The sequence below is a fragment of the Hippocampus comes genome, unplaced genomic scaffold (assembly GCF_001891065.2).
Source record: "Hippocampus comes isolate QL1 unplaced genomic scaffold, H_comes_QL1_v1.1 scaffold427, whole genome shotgun sequence".
In the NCBI taxonomy this organism is placed as follows: domain Eukaryota; kingdom Metazoa; phylum Chordata; class Actinopteri; order Syngnathiformes; family Syngnathidae; genus Hippocampus; species Hippocampus comes.
This window is the reverse complement of record NW_017805871.1, coordinates 48,203-68,421: the sequence shown is the minus strand read 5'-3', so window position 1 is coordinate 68,421 and position 20,219 is coordinate 48,203. Positions and strand designations below refer to the sequence as shown.

The 20,219-nt window shown below is 41.3% G+C and overlaps 2 protein-coding genes across 3 annotated transcripts; both read right to left on the bottom strand.

The window, feature by feature from the left end:
- Nucleotides 1-123: 123 nt before the first annotated feature.
- Nucleotides 124-12,882, bottom strand: LOC109527019 (transportin-2-like). Of its 2 annotated transcripts, none has more exons than XM_019888688.1 (25): nt 12,781-12,882; nt 11,277-11,376; nt 10,966-11,041; nt 10,325-10,474; nt 10,026-10,132; nt 9,295-9,428; nt 8,829-8,910; nt 8,578-8,700; nt 8,215-8,333; nt 8,053-8,113; nt 7,762-7,933; nt 6,223-6,375; nt 5,918-6,143; nt 5,537-5,708; nt 5,357-5,443; nt 5,084-5,191; nt 4,850-5,008; nt 4,641-4,728; nt 4,463-4,561; nt 3,959-4,054; nt 3,789-3,864; nt 3,311-3,410; nt 3,128-3,202; nt 2,734-2,870; nt 124-2,513 (listed from the first exon to the last, which is right to left on the bottom strand). In XM_019888688.1, the coding sequence occupies exons 2-24, from the start codon at nt 11,373-11,375 to the stop codon at nt 2,763-2,765; spliced, it is 2,670 nt and encodes an 889-aa protein (XP_019744247.1). In that variant the 5' UTR covers nt 11,376; nt 12,781-12,882; the 3' UTR covers nt 124-2,513; nt 2,734-2,762. The 2 variants fall into 2 exon arrangements, with proteins under 2 accessions (XP_019744247.1, XP_019744246.1); XM_019888687.1 differs by having other exon boundaries at nt 12,798-12,882.
- A 764-nt stretch (nt 12,883-13,646) lies between these two features.
- il12rb2l (interleukin 12 receptor, beta 2a, like) lies at nt 13,647-20,217 on the bottom strand. The gene is made up of 15 exons (XM_019888689.1): nt 20,212-20,217; nt 20,035-20,124; nt 19,289-19,433; nt 18,364-18,515; nt 18,098-18,240; nt 17,566-17,707; nt 17,379-17,455; nt 16,653-16,890; nt 16,018-16,218; nt 15,813-15,917; nt 15,600-15,734; nt 14,970-15,146; nt 14,799-14,868; nt 14,615-14,708; nt 13,647-14,527 (listed from the first exon to the last, which is right to left on the bottom strand). Exons 2-15 carry the CDS (start codon nt 20,096-20,098, stop codon nt 14,192-14,194), a joined length of 2,079 nt encoding a protein of 692 aa, XP_019744248.1. The 5' UTR covers nt 20,099-20,124; nt 20,212-20,217; the 3' UTR covers nt 13,647-14,191.
- Nucleotides 20,218-20,219: the final 2 nt, after the last annotated feature.

Below are 20,219 nucleotides of genomic sequence, written 5' to 3'. Positions count from 1 at the left end.
GAAATTAGCAAACTCGTTAGAGGTGGATATTAGTGACGTAGACAGGAGAAAAAGAAAAAAAACACAAAAAAACGCTCAAATGTTTAATTAATCTTTACGTGCATAATAATTTGGAACACAGTGTAATAGAAAACTTTTATTTTCCCCTTTGATAAAATTAAAAATGAGTACATCAGCAAACATCCCACCTGCACCACAGTTAAACAAAAAGGGAGGTGAAACTCGCCAGCCTTGATATCATATTTAATCAGTTATGATTTGTCTTCCCTAAGGTATGCGCCAAGCCCAGACTCCTTCAGTCAACCACAACATCAAATTTGATGTAATTAAATGGTCCACTATAAAATGAATACTTCTTTAAACGAAAAGAATAAAAAGAAAAAAACTTTTGAAGTCCAAAAAAAATTTGTGCACAGACCGCACAAAAAACAAAATAAATAAAATACCACGAGCATGAAAATAATACAAAAAAAAAACAAAACAAAAAAACTTCATGTATCACAATATGCAAAGACCACCTCTTGCCTCAATTCTCGCTTACCAAACAAGTATTGCCATTAGTGAGCATCTTGAGTGCTTTAGCAGCTTTAAATGAGCCAATGCAACTGTGCTATAAAAGTACATACCAAAAACATTTGATAAAAAAAAAAAATAAAATAAAATTAATTCATAACGCTAGCTAATACTCAGGGACACAATGTGATGGAGTTACATTTTCCTTTACCATAGTCGTCCTATCAGAAGCTTGATCTGATTTTAACTGGTAGGCAAATGTTATTGGCCACACTCATTTTTTTCCCTCCCCAACTATGCTCGGCACATAACCTTAGGGTCGGGCTGGTGCAAAACAACATGTAAGCAATACTCGCGTACACACACCTTTAGAGCGGAACACCCACAGGCTAAAAGCCATACACACTTCCAATACAATTGTCCACTATGGACAATGGCTAGAAGACAAAGCTGGATAAAGATCCCTCTATCCAGCTATCCAGTGTCGGGTAGAACTATTGGGATCAGTGTATTTCCAGGCATAAGAAACACAGTGTCAACAGGTGGAATAACATGTCTGCTGTCAATATTACTAGTTGGATCAAAAGCTGGAACGGTAGCCCATTAGTCCAGCATGAACGTTATATTGCCAACAACAAAGCTCTTAAGCGAGATTCCCTCCAAAAAGGGACGCATTACAAAATGTCTAAAAAGGACTAACACTTAATTGGAAAGCATGCAAGGTTGATGACATCTTGGAATGACTGCCATTTGCCTCAAAACTTAAAAAAAAAAAAAAAAAAGATTGAGGGGGACAAAAAATTACGCAAGGATACAGAGCTGCACTGGGATGTAAAATACTGAAATAGCCCCTCCTCTTCAATTTTTATTTTAGGACAAGCTAAATCATTACTATGTTAAGAGGCCTGGGGTATTACCTATCATTTTATCATTGCTTAAAATGACTAACAATCCGGACAGTCCTATAATCCCTTATCTGAAATATCCCCTCAAGATCAGTACATACTTTAAAATTCTATAATTCTTAAAAAGGAAAAAAAGTGCATTCATATCAGTACGAACCTAGTTATTCTTAACGGCTTAGCTCTCATGTCCGTTTTGAAAGTTCTTGAGAAATTAAGAAGCAGTAGATGGATGTGTAACATACCTACAGTATTTCAGCTCTTTTGTTAATAAGTTTCCATCTACCCATAATTGGTATTGACGCAACCTTTCAACAATAAGGATGACGACCAATGTAAATGTGGGAGGGGGGTAGGGGGAACATCTTGATTGCTACACATGACGGCAGCCTTCCAATGATGACTATATAACTCAGATATTAATTCAACATGCATCATTTTAGAGCCAATCAGATCATAACTCAGCATAAAATGTACAGATGACAAGAGGAAAAGACCCTAGTAAATGCACATCAAAGGGTTTCTGCAATATTTCATGTAAAAAGGTGCAAATACATTTATGCACATTTCCTGCATTATTACATAAAAGCATGTTTTGTTTAGCCTCTGGCAAAAGCGAGAGGTGCCTTGTAATAGTAAAATCACGCAAGCCCGTTTTAACACACTGATGTATGCGCGTCAATATGCTGTGCATTGGGAAGATTTGGGACTATGGCACCCTATGCTGGTTCAGATAATTCAGTTTTAGTGTACCTATAAGACAACCCCCTCCCTTCAACAGTATTCTGAAATAATCAAATTGAAGAGGGGGAGGTCCAAGTCAGCCCCCCCTTTTGCCACCAACCAACTTGAATCCCTGTGGTGCTATTGGTAAAAGTCACTTTTGAGCATGTTGGATTTTGTTGCGAGGCGTGAAATCCAAGAGGTATACGTATATCCCTAAGTTTACCCTCCCTCCTCCCACCCTCCCTCCCTCACAGAGACACAGGGCACTAGGAAAGGGGGAGGGGACCCTCTGCCATGTGAAGGCCCGTCACGTCCCTCCCTGCTATGCTGGGCAGCGCAATGAGTCCCCTGGTATCCCCTCCCTAAGTTAACCTGGAGAAGAGACAGAAGGAAAAGAATGCACTGAGGAATTTGAAACAGTTGCTAAACTGGTATTGGTAGCATACACATACAGCGTTATGTCATAACATTCTGGATCAGGAATCATGGAACAAAATGTATCATTTCTTTTGTCAATGAGCTGGGTGTGTCATCATCTCCAGAAAGGCAGAGTTTAGACTTCTGAGCTAAGGGGAGACATTGGCAAACATACCAAACAGTTCAGCATCCAGTGTGGACTTGTTAGACGCCGTAGCACGCTGAGAGACGCTCCTTCAACAAGGGAGGGAACTGCTCTGAAAACTGCTGCCAGTTCTCTTGACCGACCTGGTCCTTGAAGCCATGCAGGATCTAGGATGAATCAAGGAGAAGGGAGTTGGTGAACGGTCAAAGTTTGTCCAACACAAGTTTGCACTTAATGTCTATGACTAGCTCGAATATTAAGATTTCCTTAAAACATCTTTCGGCCAGCTCTATCGCACTTCTCAGATTATAAAGTCATCCGCAGAGTGTGTCAGATTTCGAATGTCTTAGAAGTGATCATCACAGTGTGACGAGCCAACCCGAGACGCTTGGAAACATTTGAACAAACAATTGATGTCGCTCACCTTATAAAACATGTCCCTCAGGTCATCCTTCGGGTTGACCCAGGATGCCACGGCATCACAAAAGAAAATGAAGTCCTAAACAGGAAGAACTTGGTTAGGTAATCGAGGACACTGCCATACTCCGATCTGCATTTGAGACTTTACACCACAACAGCAAACTGTTCAGGGATCGAATCAGCTCACCTGCACAACACCGGCTGGGTTCACCCCAATCATCACACAGATTCCACGGAAGGCCGAATCCTTCTCTTCGTTATCCCTGATATTCCTCAGCGACGTGCACCTGGCAAGACAAAAATAAGTCACGTTAATTCCGTCAGGCAGGGTCCTCAAAATCATTGCAGGATCTCACTCAATGGACATGGTTGTGGACAACAACAGGTTAAAATAGGAGGGAATTTAAACTACATACAATTATCACTGTACAATTCAGTCTACTCGGCCTGCATACACAATATGCATAAAAAACCCAAAGAGATGAAAAAAAGCACTTAACCTTACTGTAAGAAATAAGTGGCAGACATCGTATCATGTTTTTTCATGAGGGTGTGCACTTGAGCAGATCTGAATACCAAGTTGGTGCTTCATTGTGTTCAGATTTGATTCAACACACAACACTGAATATTTCATGAAACGGAAACAATTCGTGATCGTGACTCACCATGGCCTAATAAAATGTTGAAGCTGTGGCGCCACTTCCTGAGGACAGACATAACCCAGTCTGCCTATTGTAATGGCTGCACATGAAGTACAAAAGTATTCAGAACAACATTCCTTTAATAATTAAAAAAAAAAAAAACGTTTGAGGTATTTCACGATTTATGTGCATACCGGTGTTTTCCAGCAGGGTCTTTGGTGTGTTGGGTCTATTGATGATCTCCACCAGGTGCGGCAAAACCACTCCAACGTAAAGTTGCATTTCTGCACCTAACAAATGACAAAACCACAGCAGCAATCCTGAACTTGCCCATGTACAAATTTGGGCTAGAGGATTTATTTATGAAGTCGACCTAACAAATCAGCAGAGGACAAACCGATCAAAGAGTAACAAAGTGGCTAAGAGGGTATAAGATGTGCATATGTGCAGATCTGCTGAATTGGTTTTAGCTTAATAGTTGCAGACTTCCAAAAGCTGCTAATTCAGAGGTGATCTCAGCCCTAATTGCATTGCAGGTCATGAATATCTGGATCAGAAAACCTAGGAACAAAATGTATCATTTATTTGTCAATGAGCTGGGATTTTCATCATGTTCAGATATTTAGACCTGGTCTTCAGACAGTCAGAACACAGGGAGGCAAACATGGGCTTTGTCAACTTCTTTCTTATCTACTCACCCATTTGCATGGCAATTTCCCCAATGGCCCAGGTAGCGTTGTTACACACCGAAATAAACTCAGGGTTCAGATTCAGGCCGAGGATGGGCATAAACTCAGCTGGCAACAATACCCACAAACATTTTTTTTAATACACATACAGACATCAGTGGGGTCACGAGTTCTGAAAAACACTCACCAATGCAGGGCTTAACATGCAGGAAGCAGACCTTTGTTAAATCTCCTAGAAGAGCAAAGGAGCTTTGCCTCACTTCCGGCATCGTATCCTGCAACACATACAAACATCTTATCAGATCCCTTTTAAAAGTAGAATCCATGTGAATCCAATTTGAACATCTGATCTACAAACAGCATCAACACATAAAAGAAGCAAACACTTGCCCGGACCTGCATGCACTGGAAAAGCAGCGTCATGATATTGGACCGGGCTACAAGTTGCTCCACGTGACTTCCCAAACCCTCAGCCAAGCCACTGAGCAGATCTAGGGCCACAATCATGAAATCCTTATCAGGAGCCTCATACTGGTCCGGATGCTGGTTGTACATCTGCAAAGGCCGCATTTCAGTATTTGTCCAAGATAAAGAAGCACACGCACACAAAATGCACATTTGGCTTCTCACCATAGCCTGAGCTAAAGTCTTCTGGACCAGGGTGACACAGCGCTTGTAGACAGGTTCACAGTAGGGCAGAAACCCACTCTGCAGTGCAGTGGCGACTGAAGACAAACACTGGGAGGAAAGGGGACATGCTACCATGTTGTTCAAAGTCCCAATGGCAGAGGGGAATTTTTACATTTTTACAGGAGACACGGTGCAGTAGAAACATTTCATTGTCCATGCTCAAATCAACAATTACTAGACAACGGGTGAATTTATTCTGGTCTTAATATTTACCTCCAAAAGAGGAAACAGATCCTTGTCCTCATCCTTGAGCTCATTCCACTTTGCAATAAGAGGGGGCATCAGCTTTTGAATATATTCCTGAGAAAACAAAACATGAAGCACTGAAATATCTGCGCGATTATATTGGTCCCAAATAAAATTCTTGGGTCATGGCCATGATAAAGTACTTACGGGCTGATTAAGGTGGTGGCCCACCGAGTCTGCAAGAGTTCCAATGGCATCGTAGAGGATGAGGAGATTCTTGTGCTGGTACTTTCCAAAGGCAAAGACCAGCGTGTCCAAAATGAAGCTTAAATATGGTACAAGCTCTGTGCATGCCTCCTCTTCTAAGGTGGCAAATGCGCTATGGCGAAAACAAAGATGGAGGAGGACAACAACAACAACAACATGACTAATCTATTCTATGGCAAATAAATGACTACCAGTCAACAAATGATTTGATAAAAATGATGTGGATCAGAACAGAATATGGGAACAACATGTATCATTGTTATTCAATGAGCTGGGTGGGTCATCATTTCCACTTGAGGAAAAGACGCTAGGGATGCTTACCTGCAGGCAGCTTCTTGAACCCTCTTGTTTGCGTCGAGGATGCACTTGAGAAGCTCTGTCATGAGGGGCTTGAGGTAGGAGTCGGGGGGCTGGGAGACGACCCAATGTGCATAACGACTAAGAGTCCAGCAGGCAATGGAGCGCACCAGGGCCTTCTTGTCACTGAGACACTGGATAAGGTGTGGGATGAGCTCTGGCAGGTAGGGAACCATTCCTTGCATGCAGCCTGGGGCATAAACAATAGGTTCATGTTCAATGCACTTTGATTTGAAGATCATTGGCAATGAAAGATCACCAGGTCTTACCCTCGGCAATCGCGCCCAATACGAGGATGCCAGATTCCTTGACGACCCAGTCGGAATGGAAGAGCAACGCTTTCAGGAGTGGCAGCAGGTGGGGCAGCAGCTCATCTCGAAACACGTTGGCAAGCACGTCCAGCGCTGCTGCTGAACACTTTCCTGTGCATCGAAATCAGTTCCTCAAATGTAGTCTTTGTTCTCAGCCGATTGGAAGGAGCATTCAAAGCATTCAATTATTGGCAAAGCGAAGCTGATTACAAATTCTAAAACTCAATCCATTTATCACAGTCATTCATGATCGATGCATTCACCGTTTGCTCACATATATAGAAAAACGTTCAGAACAGGACTACCACTCACGCAAATTCCAGTCAGACAGTGTGTCGTCGTCATCATCGTCTTCGTCTTCAATGTCCTCACTGTCCCCTCCCTCCAAACCTTCATGTTGCAAGGTGACAGTACGCGACTTGTGGAAACGGGGCTTGATGTCCTGGTCGCTGTCCGGTACAGCCTCGTCTTCCTCCACATCCCCCTGATCATAACATGCAATTGAGGCATCTTCCCAATCACCCTTCGGGTTCAATTAAATCGGCGGCTTCAACGATTTACATTACAATACATTTACGTTAACAGAACAGGAAAACTACTCACCTTCAATAGTATGATATCTATCTCTGAATACTTCATCCCATTTACCAAGATAGGGGTCAGTCTTTTTGAGGAAGATGAGGGAGGGGAGAAAAGAAAAGGTGATAAATCTAGTGATTCTTTTTCGACAAGCGGATAAAGTTACAGTAAATGTTCGCTACTCACTGCACCAGGTGTCCCGACAGCATATCCTTGCAGATGGGCTGCTCTGCCAGAGTCAACCAAAACTCGCAGGCTTCCAGAGCTACATTCTCATCTGGGTCCTGTGTCCGCTGTAGCATGTACTGCAGGAGGAGATATGAAACATGTTGGAGACTAATGTACCACATCTTAAACAAGGTTCTGGGTACAGAGCTGCAGCAAATCTGGATCAGAACTTTAGGAACTTAGGGTATCATTGTGAATCAATGAGCTGGGTGTGTCATCATATCCAGTTGAAATACAAATAATTCTGAGTTGAATGTGGAAAAATTAGATGGTCATCCACGCCCAAACCTATCATTTTTGAATGAGCGGCGATTCCCTTACCTGGATGATGCTGTGCATGTGGGGGATGAGACGATCAATGCGGACCTCCAGAAGCATGACCAGCGCTCGGCAAACATTCTTTCTGACTTCGGAGTCCTCATCTGCTGCCAGCACAAAGAGGCTCTGAAAAGGGGAACACTACATTTGAGGGGAAAGAAAAACCCAGAAAAGCAGGCGACCATCGACAGCGGGCGGGGAAACCAACATCAACTGAAACTGGCTCTGATTTCCTTTAGCATCCAAACACCAACCTCTATGAAGGTGTCAAAATTCTAAAACTCAATCCATTTATCACAGTCATTCATGATCGATGCATTCACCGTTTGCTCACATATATAGAAAAACGTTCAGAACAGGACTACCACTCACGCAAATTCCAGTCAGACAGTGTGTCGTCGTCATCATCGTCTTCGTCTTCAATGTCCTCACTGTCCCCTCCCTCCAAACCTTCATGTTGCAAGGTGACAGTACGCGACTTGTGGAAACGGGGCTTGATGTCCTGGTCGCTGTCCGGTACAGCCTCGTCTTCCTCCACATCCCCCTGATCATAACATGCAATTGAGGCATCTTCCCAATCACCCTTCGGGTTCAATTAAATCGGCGGCTTCAACGATTTACATTACAATACATTTACGTTAACAGAACAGGAAAACTACTCACCTTCAATAGTATGATATCTATCTCTGAATACTTCATCCCATTTACCAAGATAGGGGTCAGTCTTTTTGAGGAAGATGAGGGAGGGGAGAAAAGAAAAGGTGATAAATCTAGTGATTCTTTTTCGACAAGCGGATAAAGTTACAGTAAATGTTCGCTACTCACTGCACCAGGTGTCCCGACAGCATATCCTTGCAGATGGGCTGCTCTGCCAGAGTCAACCAAAACTCGCAGGCTTCCAGAGCTACATTCTCATCTGGGTCCTGTGTCCGCTGTAGCATGTACTGCAGGAGGAGATATGAAACATGTTGGAGACTAATGTACCACATCTTAAACAAGGTTCTGGGTACAGAGCTGCAGCAAATCTGGATCAGAACTTTAGGAACTTAGGGTATCATTGTGAATCAATGAGCTGGGTGTGTCATCATATCCAGTTGAAATACAAATAATTCTGAGTTGAATGTGGAAAAATTAGATGGTCATCCACGCCCAAACCTATCATTTTTGAATGAGCGGCGATTCCCTTACCTGGATGATGCTGTGCATGTGGGGGATGAGACGATCAATGCGGACCTCCAGAAGCATGACCAGCGCTCGGCAAACATTCTTTCTGACTTCGGAGTCCTCATCTGCTGCCAGCACAAAGAGGCTCTGAAAAGGGGAACACTACATTTGAGGGGAAAGAAAAACCCAGAAAAGCAGGCGACCATCGACAGCGGGCGGGGAAACCAACATCAACTGAAACTGGCTCTGATTTCCTTTAGCATCCAAACACCAACCTCTATGAAGGTGTCAATGTTGTTCATTAGGGCCTGTGCTCTGCCAATGATGAACTGGTTCACACAGGCTATGGCATGGGACCTGCATGGACCACAGAATTAAAGAGAATGGAGTGTATTCATAAAACGTATAGAGCGAGTTTCTATTTTTTCAGACCATAATGAACACTTAAAATTATTTCATTTTGAGCGATTGCTGGCAGCACGTTTCCAGTGTTACAATGTGGGACAATATCATTGCGGTCTGCTGGGGGGTGAGAGGTAAACCAAGTTCACTTCCTTCCTGTTTACTTTCACATTCTCATCTACATCGCTGTTTCCGTCACACCCGAAATACTTCCTGTTTTCTTGTCTAAGAATCATGGGAAATCTAGTCCTACTAGATAGCTTGATCAACGTAAAACTCTTTTCTGGCATGCGTTAACCCCGCATCAGTCAATAGAGTGAATGTCCTCCTGTCATGTACCTAATTTTTGGATTGCAGTGTTTGAAGAACTGAAGGAATTTCGGTATCATGATATTGAGCGGTCTGTTCAAAGCGTCGCTGTCCAGCAGCTCTGACGAGTCCTCGCAGATCTTCTGCAGTGCTCCAAACGAGCCCTGAGACACGGACACACACAGAGAGGCTGTCAAATCAAACGCAAACATACACAGAGACAGAGGAGAGAATGAGGTTGCGTGAGAAGATAACATGGCATAGCAGCAAAAATATTGAATTAAGAGATGACGCTATCTTGTCAAGAGTTTCAGACAATTCTACAGTAAAACTTCTAAATTCAAAAACCCTAAAAAGGGATGAAGAACACCGCATGAAAGTTACTGGTAGAAAGACCCAAGGTTGTAATATACAGCGTTGACCTCATTTTCTCCACTTTTACACAGTTGTGATAGGAGCCGTTTACTACCACCAGAAAGCCTTGTTTTGTTAACTTGCACTATCAAAGCGTGAGTAGCCGCATAATTTATTGCAGCACTTAACTTATCCTAACACTTCTGTGGCAGTTAGGTATGTTTTAAAAAATAAATAAATAAAAGATACTTTTAAATATTACCCGTACATTAAAAAAAGGGACTTGATAACGGGCTCACCCGTTCGGTTTCATTATTGAAACAGAAACTGAGCCGCTGTTGTAGTTTTGAGATTTGATTTTAACTAAACAGCTTAAAATAATAACATATAGTAAGAATGCGATGTACCTCGCATGTATTGTAGTCCTCCGAGTTGAGCAGGTTGCAGAGCTGAGGCAGGAGCTCAGGCCATGCCTGCAGCTCTCCCTTGGAGGAAATAGTTGTTATCAGGATGCCTACAAGACATAGAATAGGACTTTAATCAGAGATGAAGGGTGAGTGCATTCGTGGTGGGTTGGCAGCATCTCTGGATCAGACAGTATGAGTACAAACACCTTCACTGGCAGTCAGATGATGAATGTATATGCATCACTTCCAAAAACATAAGATGCCAAATAGCGTGATTACTTGAGGGGATCGACACTCACCGATGGTGGCACGGATGAGGGGTGAGGGGTCGCCAATGTTGTTGACACATTCCTGCTTGATGAAGTCGGCGACGGTTGGCGGGAAGTTCTGGTAATGGGCCTTAACATTGTTCTTCAGAATCAGACCGCTGAGAGAGCGAGTCGGCTCGTCTGGAAAGTAAGAAGCAAGGGTGATAGACTTGGGACACAATGGGAAGTTCTGTGTACAAAGATGAGGCAAGTTAATTGATGAATATGAGTTTGTCAGAATATCAAAAATGTAATCTCTTTTTAATGGCTTCCGTAACTCAAGGTACGTCCCCCACGGATGTGCACCACTTACATTAACATGGCTGTGAACAGAGAGGAGCTCGTTGACAATAATAAGTTACCAACTTGATTTGTTTGATAGTGACTTGCTTACTATGTTTGTTGACTTTTCCAACTGCTGTAACAATTTCCCAATCACGGCAGAAACACATTTTGTTTTGTCAGTGGAAAAGTGTAAACAGCAAGTAAAGCCATGGAGAGGCAAGCTGGTACGTTGCAGCGGAAAATTGGTGCAATTAAGTTTCATTTCGGGGTTAAACAGAAATCCTACAAACCACAAGATTCCACTGTAGCAGAGATTTTTTAAAAAAGGATGACAACTGCATGCTTACCTTCAGTTTTAAGTCTCGTGAGGACAAATATGAGATAGTTGTTGAAGTCAGGAAACTGGTTCAGTTGTTCAAGTTTCTTTATAAGTGGTTAAGGATAATTTCTTCATGACCAACATCACACGAAAATATTTGATAATTATAAGTTACACGATTCATACTGAGTTTTCCATAGCCCTATTTAGACAGAATGCCCAACATATAAAGAAAAACATAATCAACCGGTGAACAGTTACATTCATGGAACAAACATCCCCCCGCCTCCCTAAACATTAAGCAGCTTCTTCGAGAGTCATGTGACAAAGACAGGATACTTGTTGGACGGCTCTCTGTGTTGCTGTGTCGGGTGATTGCGAGTCCTTGAGCAGTTGAAGGACCTGCTGGAGCCCCTGCTCATCTGGCTGCCACTCCATCCTGTGCACACGCATTAATTAATTAATTTGGCATCATAAAATACATAGTAGGGGGTAGTGAACGAGTGGTCTTAGGATCAGACAGTATGAATACAAAGACCATCAGTGAGAGTCAGTTGTACATGATGCATCATCTCCCCAAAAAAGTACAAATTTTCACATATCACTACTTCACTTGACTGGGTCCGATTAACCCTTTTGGGTGAGCCATGTGGCAGCCCTGCCAAAACTGGCCCCGTATATTTCATAAATTGACAAGTTACAATGAATGTTACACATTTAACATTATTTTTTTTAACACAAGCATGTAAGTTTATAATGAAAAACAATTGCCTGCAGGGAAGCTTATTTTTGTTGCACCAACTTATCAGAACGGGTAATGTGTTTGATTGACGGTCAAAAACCATTTTTACTTTTGCACTCTACTTAGGTACACTTTACAGTCTGTACTTTTACTTTTGTACAAGAGTTGCATCCGTAATATTTTTGCCAGTGTCCTTTTTTAAGCACGTACCTGTAATTCTGCTTAAGTACAGAGAGGGAGGCTTTGGACACCTCCGGTTATATTTACGGCTATAAATCCGCTTTGGGAAGAGGCTAGAGGCCCGAAACGAGCACATAAAAAAAAAAAGAAAACACGGGCGGTTAAAATCTATGACCCGGCTTAATCCTTCAAGTTAATCCTACCACAACCCCCACACCACCCGTTCAATCTTTGAAGTATATATAATCTAGGAATGCGGTTATGTAAAAGCAAATTTAAATCGGAACACTTGCAATGTAGTACGCGTGGATTTGGGGTTGATAGCCTTGCCTGGTGAACCCGCATTCTAGTGATTTTGGCTGAGAGACGGCGAGGCTAAAAGTCAGCTAACTTTAGCAACGTAGCAGGACCGCCGTGTCCAGGTCTGACTGTTACCAAAAAGATTAGGCACATAAATGAAACAGCACCAACAAATCAACCTACACGATAACTACAATAAAATATTACGTCGATTATTTGTTCTGCTTCACGTTTAGATAACGATTCGCAGAGCGGATTCCGCTAAACGAAATTGTCCTTCTAGCTCGGGCCTGGTCGAATGTAAAGTTTCAAGGCATCGTGTTCACAGATGACGGGCACGGATAAAACGCAATTACAACGCGAACCCGAACAAGGAAGCCCAGCCCAATTACTGTTAGCATGTCAACAACTCGAATCGGATTACCAATCGCAGTCAAAGTGATGTCAGCTAATAATAGTTGCAAACTTGTTGAACACGTTGCGCAAGGTGGTGCTAGTGCTAATGCTAGTACACGAGCTACAGCTAAAAAACGACAACTTTAACCAAAATGAATGCACTCCTTACAATTGAGGTAAAATAGACATCGTAATATCGAAAAAAAAATGATGTTCGAACCTTACGTTAATATAGTACGTACAATAATGACTTTTCGTTGATTTATTAATGCTGGGCCGCTCTTCCACCGTCCCTCGTAGCGGTTCTTGTTCAAATGAGCACTCTGACTGAAACTGACTCCAGGCGGCTTCCGTTAGGGCAAAATCATTTTCTCGCGAGAGTAACTAACTACAATTAGTTAGCAGTATTTTCCCGTTGTTATATTACTCGTCATATTCATCATGCGTACATCGATAGTTCTCCAATTCCAGGTTTTATATGTACCCTCATGACTGACGTTTGTAATTTTCGAGCACGTAAATTCCATACACCATACGAGTCATTTTTACTGGCTGGCGAGGCTGGTTCGGTGGTTTGTGCCACCGCAAATACTGTAATACTTTGCTATGCGGTGGTACATGCAATAACCGACATGAAAATATACTAACGTAGTAGGCCTATTTATTTATCAAAAAGGAAAAAGAGGCCACAACGTACCTTTATTAATGCAAGCCACTTTAGCATTTTGCAGTTTGAGCATTATCTGTAAACGTAAATGAAAAGAAAATGCTTGATTCAAGTAAAATAGGATTGCACATCAACTTAAATAAACTGTGACCCAAAGTTGAACATAACTTATCTCTACTTTAAAACTGTGTAAACAAGTAAAAAATATAGACTGGATTTTAAAAGGTTTATACAGGCTGTATGCATCACTACAAGCCTATTTTTTATGTTTGATTGTATTTCACATATTGAATGTTTTCAATTTTATTTGTATGAATTCAATGATTCTTTCGCTTACAACTATTGCAACAAATTTTGACAGTCACTCTGCTTTCTATATATATTGTGTCTTATATGATTCAAGGAAACTGATGGCAGCTATTGCATCAGAAATGTTTATTTCATAAACATTTGGACACTGTTGAAATGGCAATTTATGTAAAAAAATATATATACAGTGCAGTATACAGTAAAAAAATGTAAAATAAAAATTATATATATATATTATACACACACACACACACACTCTGGATAAACTTGCCTGTCTATTAAAATACAGTGATTAACTCTTCAAATGTGCTTTCAGTCATGTATGTACACTTAATACCACGTTCTTATTTGTATACATTTACAGTGGGTTGAAAAGAAAAAAAAAGACAATTACTGACTCAGCAAATATTACTCATGAAATCCTGGAAAAAACTTTAAAAAAATACTGCTTATTTGTATGTGTGTATACAAGATGATGTTAGCATCAACAACAAAGTATTCCTGACAATGGTTATTGCCACTTAAATATCCCTAAATGTTCATGACACAGGCAACTGCAATCTTCTTCATTTTCAATAATTTCAGCAAACTAAAATGTAATGTTTCAACAGTTAGTCAAAACATATCATTCTTTAATTGACAGCACAGTGTAATACTGTATCAACCATCCAATATTTCCGCTGCGGTTGGCATGAAGTGCTGTTCATATCCTGATGTGTCTGGTTCTTCTTCTGATGAACTCGAACCATCATCCCGCCCGGCCACCCCGCTCACATCTTTTTCCTCCTCAGAGTCAACCATTTTGCTGTACTCATCTCTGCCATATCTATGTGTCCTCCTCGTATATCCTTCTGACGCAACTGCTGGTCTTGTTTGGTCTTCGGGGAGGCATTTTCGTTCCCATACAGGACGCTGGATTTCCACCACCTCTAACATGGACATGATGGGATGCGGTTCATGGATGGGGACACAGATCCAAGCCAAGGGCTCATTCACCTACAGCGATATCCCACAAATAAGTCAGACATTTTCTGTTAAAAGGTTGATACTGCACAGCCTTTACTGTAATGGAATTAAACTCACCTGATACTTCATCATTTCAAAGATGGTGCTGTTGTATGGATCTGGTACGTTCTCATTTATACAAAGACATGCTTTGCTTGTTCCTTTATGAAAACTAAATACAAGCATGTTGTGTTAGTGATGTTGAAACAGGAAAATCCACAAGTACTTGCTAGTCTCTATCAGACAAAATGTTGTATCTCACCTGAATAAAACCAATAGACAGCATATTATGACTGGGAGACAGAGTAGGAGCAGGAATGCAAATACGTGTGCTAAGAAATACAAATAACGAGAGGTATGGCATCAAAAAAGTATCACATATGACAAATCCATATTTATCAGAAGGGTAATTAGGAGAAAAGAGTTACTGTACATTTTGATTTTAACTCAAGATGCTCTTGTTGCTTTGTGATGAAACTGATGGTGACGTTGGCTCCTGGCCCAGCTTTAGTCACAGCCTTGATCCACACTTCATACTCCTCATCTGGACTGAGGTTTGGCAGCTCAAACGTCTTATTTTCATCCTGAGGGGAGGTGCTCACCTTGTACACTGTTGTAGGAAAATGAGGTTAGTTGATGAAACGTTTACAAACGCACACAGATTTTGAAATGATTAAGTGACTAATATAAGAACAAAATTATTGGTCCTCATCCATTCTCGAAAGAAAAACTCAATGGTCACTAAAATAATTTCAAATTGATAAATAAATGGAAAAAAATATTGGCAAGTAAAAAAAAAAACAACAACAATGTAAAGCTAGCATTTTTTATTTCACTTACAGGCTCATATTTTGTACTACACATTTGTATAGTGTAGTGTAGATCGAAGATTCGAGATTGTAAATATATTAGCAGCAGTGAAGTGGCCATTTGAAGGTTATTTGGTCAATTGTAATCATGATCGAATGTATTTGGCAATTTCAGGTTATTTCAGTAACCACTGGGCAGTTTTAAGGAGTTTCTTTTGTAAATCAACCGAGTGTGTTTACTCTTTGCTGTTTACCTGTTTGTCCATGGACACCTATTTCATAATGCAAGATCAGCCCATTCTGCATGCTTAGCAGTGCAGGCTCCCAAAACAGCGTTGCATGTGTCGCAGCAATAGAAGTGACTTTAAACGAACGTACTTTGGCAGGAACTGAAAAGAGCAAAAAGACATCATTGATTGAAAATATTTTTGGGGAGGGAATACTAATTGAATGTATGGGATACTTACTTCCGTGAGCAGAATATTCCATAACAGAGGAAATATGATGGCTTTCTTGATTGCTTGTAACAGCGAACAGCGACACTTGGTAGGGTTTGTATTTTTCAAAACGTCCTGCAAGAGGACGCAGCCAAAGTGAAACCGTGTTGACTTTTTAAATTCACATGACCATGCAACACCTTAGTTACTGTAAAACTACACGAATAAAACAAACCTGTCAATGTAACCGTAGTACAGGTTTTATTGACTCGGATCCAGTCAAATCCCTTTCCCAGAAGACGTCCGGCTTCTTTGTATTGCACCACAAATTCCTTGACTGATGTGGCCTCGGGGAGCTGAGAGGGCAGCTCCCACGAGACGGTGAGGTTCGCCATATTCATCCTGACATCAATTGGGTGCTCACTTCTCATCTCACCTATAATCATCAGAGCAAATTATTGGCTATGGAATTTCAACCGGGCCAAGGGGCAAAAAGCAAAAGCATATGCCAAATAAATAAAGGGAATTACTGCATAAATAGAAGAGGAAGCACACAATTCAACAACAAACTTGGATATGGGTTTTGAGTACAACAGCAGCAGCAAGTAACCCCCACAAACATGCGACATGATCAGGAGTGTGAAATCTAAAAAAGTAATTTGATCTGTGTTTCTGTTCCCCGGCCAGCTTATCATGTATTTCTCTTCTGAACTACTGCAGTAATAATAACTCAAATCTTTTACAGTTTCGGGCAGTTGCAGTTGGAAGACTAATGAAAAAGACAGTCAGTCCACAATTTTCCTTGTATTTGTCCTAATTTCACTATTGCTTCCAATCGAAAAATCTGATGACAATCTCGACAACTGATACCTGGCACTGCAATTGTGAGGTAAGAGGGCACTGTGGCACCATGTGCGTTGTAGGCCGATATACTGGCTGATGACACACTCTTTAAAGAGGAGTTGAGATAGCACTGCAGCTCATCGCACACCAACCGGCCCCTCGGCTCAGCGACGGAAATATTCACGAATGCCGTCGTGCTGTGTTTGGAGAACAGCGTAACTTCATACCCCAGAATGTGGCCACGAGCCTGAGACAGTGGAAGCTTCTGGAGGGACACAAAAGGAGTATAAATATGGCATTACCCAAGACAGTTGGATTTGAGAGGTTCTCAACTCAACTCAAATGTATTTATAGAGCACTTTCAAACAGCCATCGCTGCACACAAAGTGCTGTACATGGAGCAACTAACATATACAACAGTAAAGCAAAGCAACAAATCAGTAACAAAGACGGTAGAGAGCACCAAACAGTGTGACTAAGATCTCTCTGCATGAAATGACTGTACTTCCTTCATTATTGTCATCTTTTTGTGTAAAGAAAATTACAGCTGCAAAGCTACATTCCAGTCACATCTTCATTGTTTTCTTTCTCATATATTGCGGTGGCAAAACGGTCATTGTCCAAATACGGACAACTAAATCAAATTTGACTTTCTGTTGTGTTATACAAAGACGTTGATTGGTCTGGTACGATTACCATACCCCGAGGCGATAACTATTATTACCATTTAAAAATTAATTGTGTGTTGACTACCTTCCAGATCAGAGCACAATCAATATTAGTAGCAGGCATGCCACAATCCCTCCATACATCCATCTGTCCAGTGGGGGCTGAAAAAAAAAAAAAAAAAAACCAAGTTGTGCTCCAAACACAGTCGAGTGACATTTTTTTAATAGGTTGTTGAACTTATTTCAAAACCGTCTCTTAAGAGAAGGCCTACCTTTCTCATAACTGATTCTATGGGTTGCACTCCAATCACTCATCATGCCTGTGGCACAGGAACAGCGAACCTGAAATTCGTAGACTAATCCAGCCGGGATCAGACCACTGAATTCGTAGATGACTTGCGCTCCAACTTCTTCCTAAACCAAAAGTACAACACAATGAGCGAGAGCACGGTAGAAGATGAAGGATTTCAATTTTAAAGCGGGATTATTACGTATATTATTTCAAGGGGGCGTCTCTACCGTGTGTGAGCAAAGCGAACTGCTTCATTTTTCACAATCATTTCAGATCCTTGCCATTTTTTTTTTACCTGTCCAAATTTGGTGCATCAACTTCAGAGGCCATATTTATTTTCACTTCAGAGAAACTTGAAGTCCTCTGAAACCGCGCTTTCACTTTGAAAATGTGTGTTTAAACCATACGTTCCTCATTCACTAGTTTAGCTTTGAGAGAGGCTGAAATTCTGAGGATTTTGCAACGATTTCTATTTGCACCTCTCAACTGAACGAACCAGGCAAAATGTATACCTCGTGCCAGAGTTTTCCTACTTCAGGCCGAAATCGGACATCACATGATCCCAAAGAGAGGTGCGGATCCTGACAGATGGAACTCCAGGATATTTCCAAAGGATCTTGAGGGCTCCATGAAATTACAGGAGACGATGGCTTCACTATATGCAAAAATGGGGCAGAAGTATGTTAACTAAATTAAGTGGTGTAATTTTTCAGACGGTTGAACAACATGTATCTTCATAGATCTGTGTTTATATATGAGTCAGAGTTCCATGACTCACCGAGGTCTCCGGTGTTGAAGATAATCACTTGCGATTTGGCAGAACCGTGTTTGCTCACAGCCTGCGCCCAAACACGAAGTTCACTGTTCATGAAAAAGTGTTCACGGTCGATCAACCCGCTCAAACTGGTCCCGGTATCCACACGGCCCTCTCTGGAGAGGAAGCAAGAGGAGATCTGGTAACTCCAGTTGATGATGTTCACTTACCAGAAGTGGGTCGTAACGAGCAACAGTTACTGTTACTTTAGCAAGTTTTTCGATAAAGTACGTTTAAGGCGACAAACTACTTTTACTCAACCATTTTGATCTACATTTCACTCGCTACTTATAGATTTGGGTCACATGATTCTGTTGAACCAATTCAACATATATACAAGTGACATTGGACTCCATTTGGCCCATCACACAGAGCAGTCACGTGACTCAGTCTCCACGCTGTAGCCGCACACTGAGAGTGACTCATTTACAAGACAGACATTTCGGTTTACCTTACCGATCGGCCTCTGTTAACTCGCGACCCATGTGAGGTAAAGAGGAATAGAAAATGGATGCATAGACGATGGAAAACGGCCGTGTCACGTACTGTTATCTGTGTGTAACCTAAAAACGTTCACATTTCAGCCTACAATAACACCACCTCAAACTTCAGAAAACACGCTGCTATTTTCTATGTAATCTCTGTTTGGTGAGCAGACTATGTAAATTCATTTATATTCATTTTATATATATATATATATAGATATATATATATCAGAAATACCTCACTAGTTACTCAGTAGTGAAGTCATTTTTTTTTCATTGCGTACAACCCTTCTAGTTTGAGTAATTATTTGTAAAGCTCCATTTTACTTTGCTTCAGTCATAATTGAGTTATTTTGAGTTACCTCCCACCTGTCATTTATTAGCCAGTATCAGTTTGCACTTACTTGCTATGCAATGTTTCCCAGTGTAGACTGTAGTTTGTGGGGACCTGAGGATCAAATCTGTGATTCCAACTACAGTGGATATCAACCCCGCAGCTGTCACAACAAGGAATGTGGCACTCAGGTTTGGAAGGGGGCTCTAGAGGACCTAAAGAACCAAAAAGAGTAAACAAATTAAATTTAAAAACAACAACAAAAATTCTATTTTTAAATGTGTGACCCTTTGTACGGCAAATTTTGTAACGTCAACCTGAATTGAAACCGATCCCACAAGACTCGCGAAATATGTTTGATGATGTTAAACAAAAGTGGGGAAAGTATTCGTTTGAAAAGAGTGCAAATACTTTTTCAGGCCGTAGTCACTACGGATACAAGGTATGTGGGGGCAGGTGGGTAGCGGTTGGGGAAACCCACCCACTATCGCAGAGTTGTAAAGAGTAACGTCATCGTGATCATATTTGAGTTGAATTTAATTTCAATTTAAGCACAATGAGCATGTGTCATGATCGTAATAATTCAGTTTCCATGAAATAATGACATCAGGGAGTGAGAGTTTAATTTCTACAAAATTTGTCGCCATTAAGCTGTTCAATGTCACAATGCAGCACGACAGAGCTCAGCGGAGCACTAACATGAAATTAGCAGAATGCACACTTTCTTCACAGCTCGTTTGTGTCAATATAAACGACAATATAAAACCTGTACCGTAGCGCGGTTTAGGGTGCAAATGAAGTCACAAAAGAGCGTACCTGCAGCAGCAAATAAAATTGGCATGTTGACTACTAAAATCGAGAGAAGCCATCCTGCGGCCATTACATTTGGACTGAGCCCTTTTGTGCCTGTGAATGTAAACACACAGATATTGTGTTGTTACAGATAAAACTAATATTTAGATATTTGTGAAAAGACCAACTGATTTAACTTACTGAGACGG

What these genes read in the sequence shown, in the direction of transcription:
- LOC109527019 (XM_019888688.1), bottom strand. Translation starts at nt 11,375, where the DNA reads ATGGAGTGGCAGCCAGATGAGCAGGGGCTCCAGCAGGTCCTTCAACTG. An exon ending in GCCACCACCTTAATCAGCCC is followed by an intron (nt 5,444 to 5,536) that starts GTAAGTACTTTA and finishes TTGTTTTCTCAG; the next exon opens with GAATATATTCAAAAGCTGAT. An exon ending in TGAGGGACATGTTTTATAAG is followed by an intron (nt 2,871 to 3,127) that starts GTGAGCGACATC and finishes GATTCATCCTAG; the next exon opens with ATCCTGCATGGCTTCAAGGA.
- il12rb2l (XM_019888689.1), bottom strand. Translation starts at nt 20,098, where the DNA reads ATGGCCGCAGGATGGCTTCTCTCGATTTTAGTAGTCAACATGCCAATT. An exon ending in TAGGAAAACTCTGGCACGAG is followed by an intron (nt 17,708 to 18,097) that starts GTATACATTTTG and finishes CTTTTGGTTTAG; the next exon opens with GAAGAAGTTGGAGCGCAAGT. An exon ending in AGGTGTCCATGGACAAACAG is followed by an intron (nt 15,147 to 15,599) that starts GTAAACAGCAAA and finishes TTCCTACAACAG; the next exon opens with TGTACAAGGTGAGCACCTCC.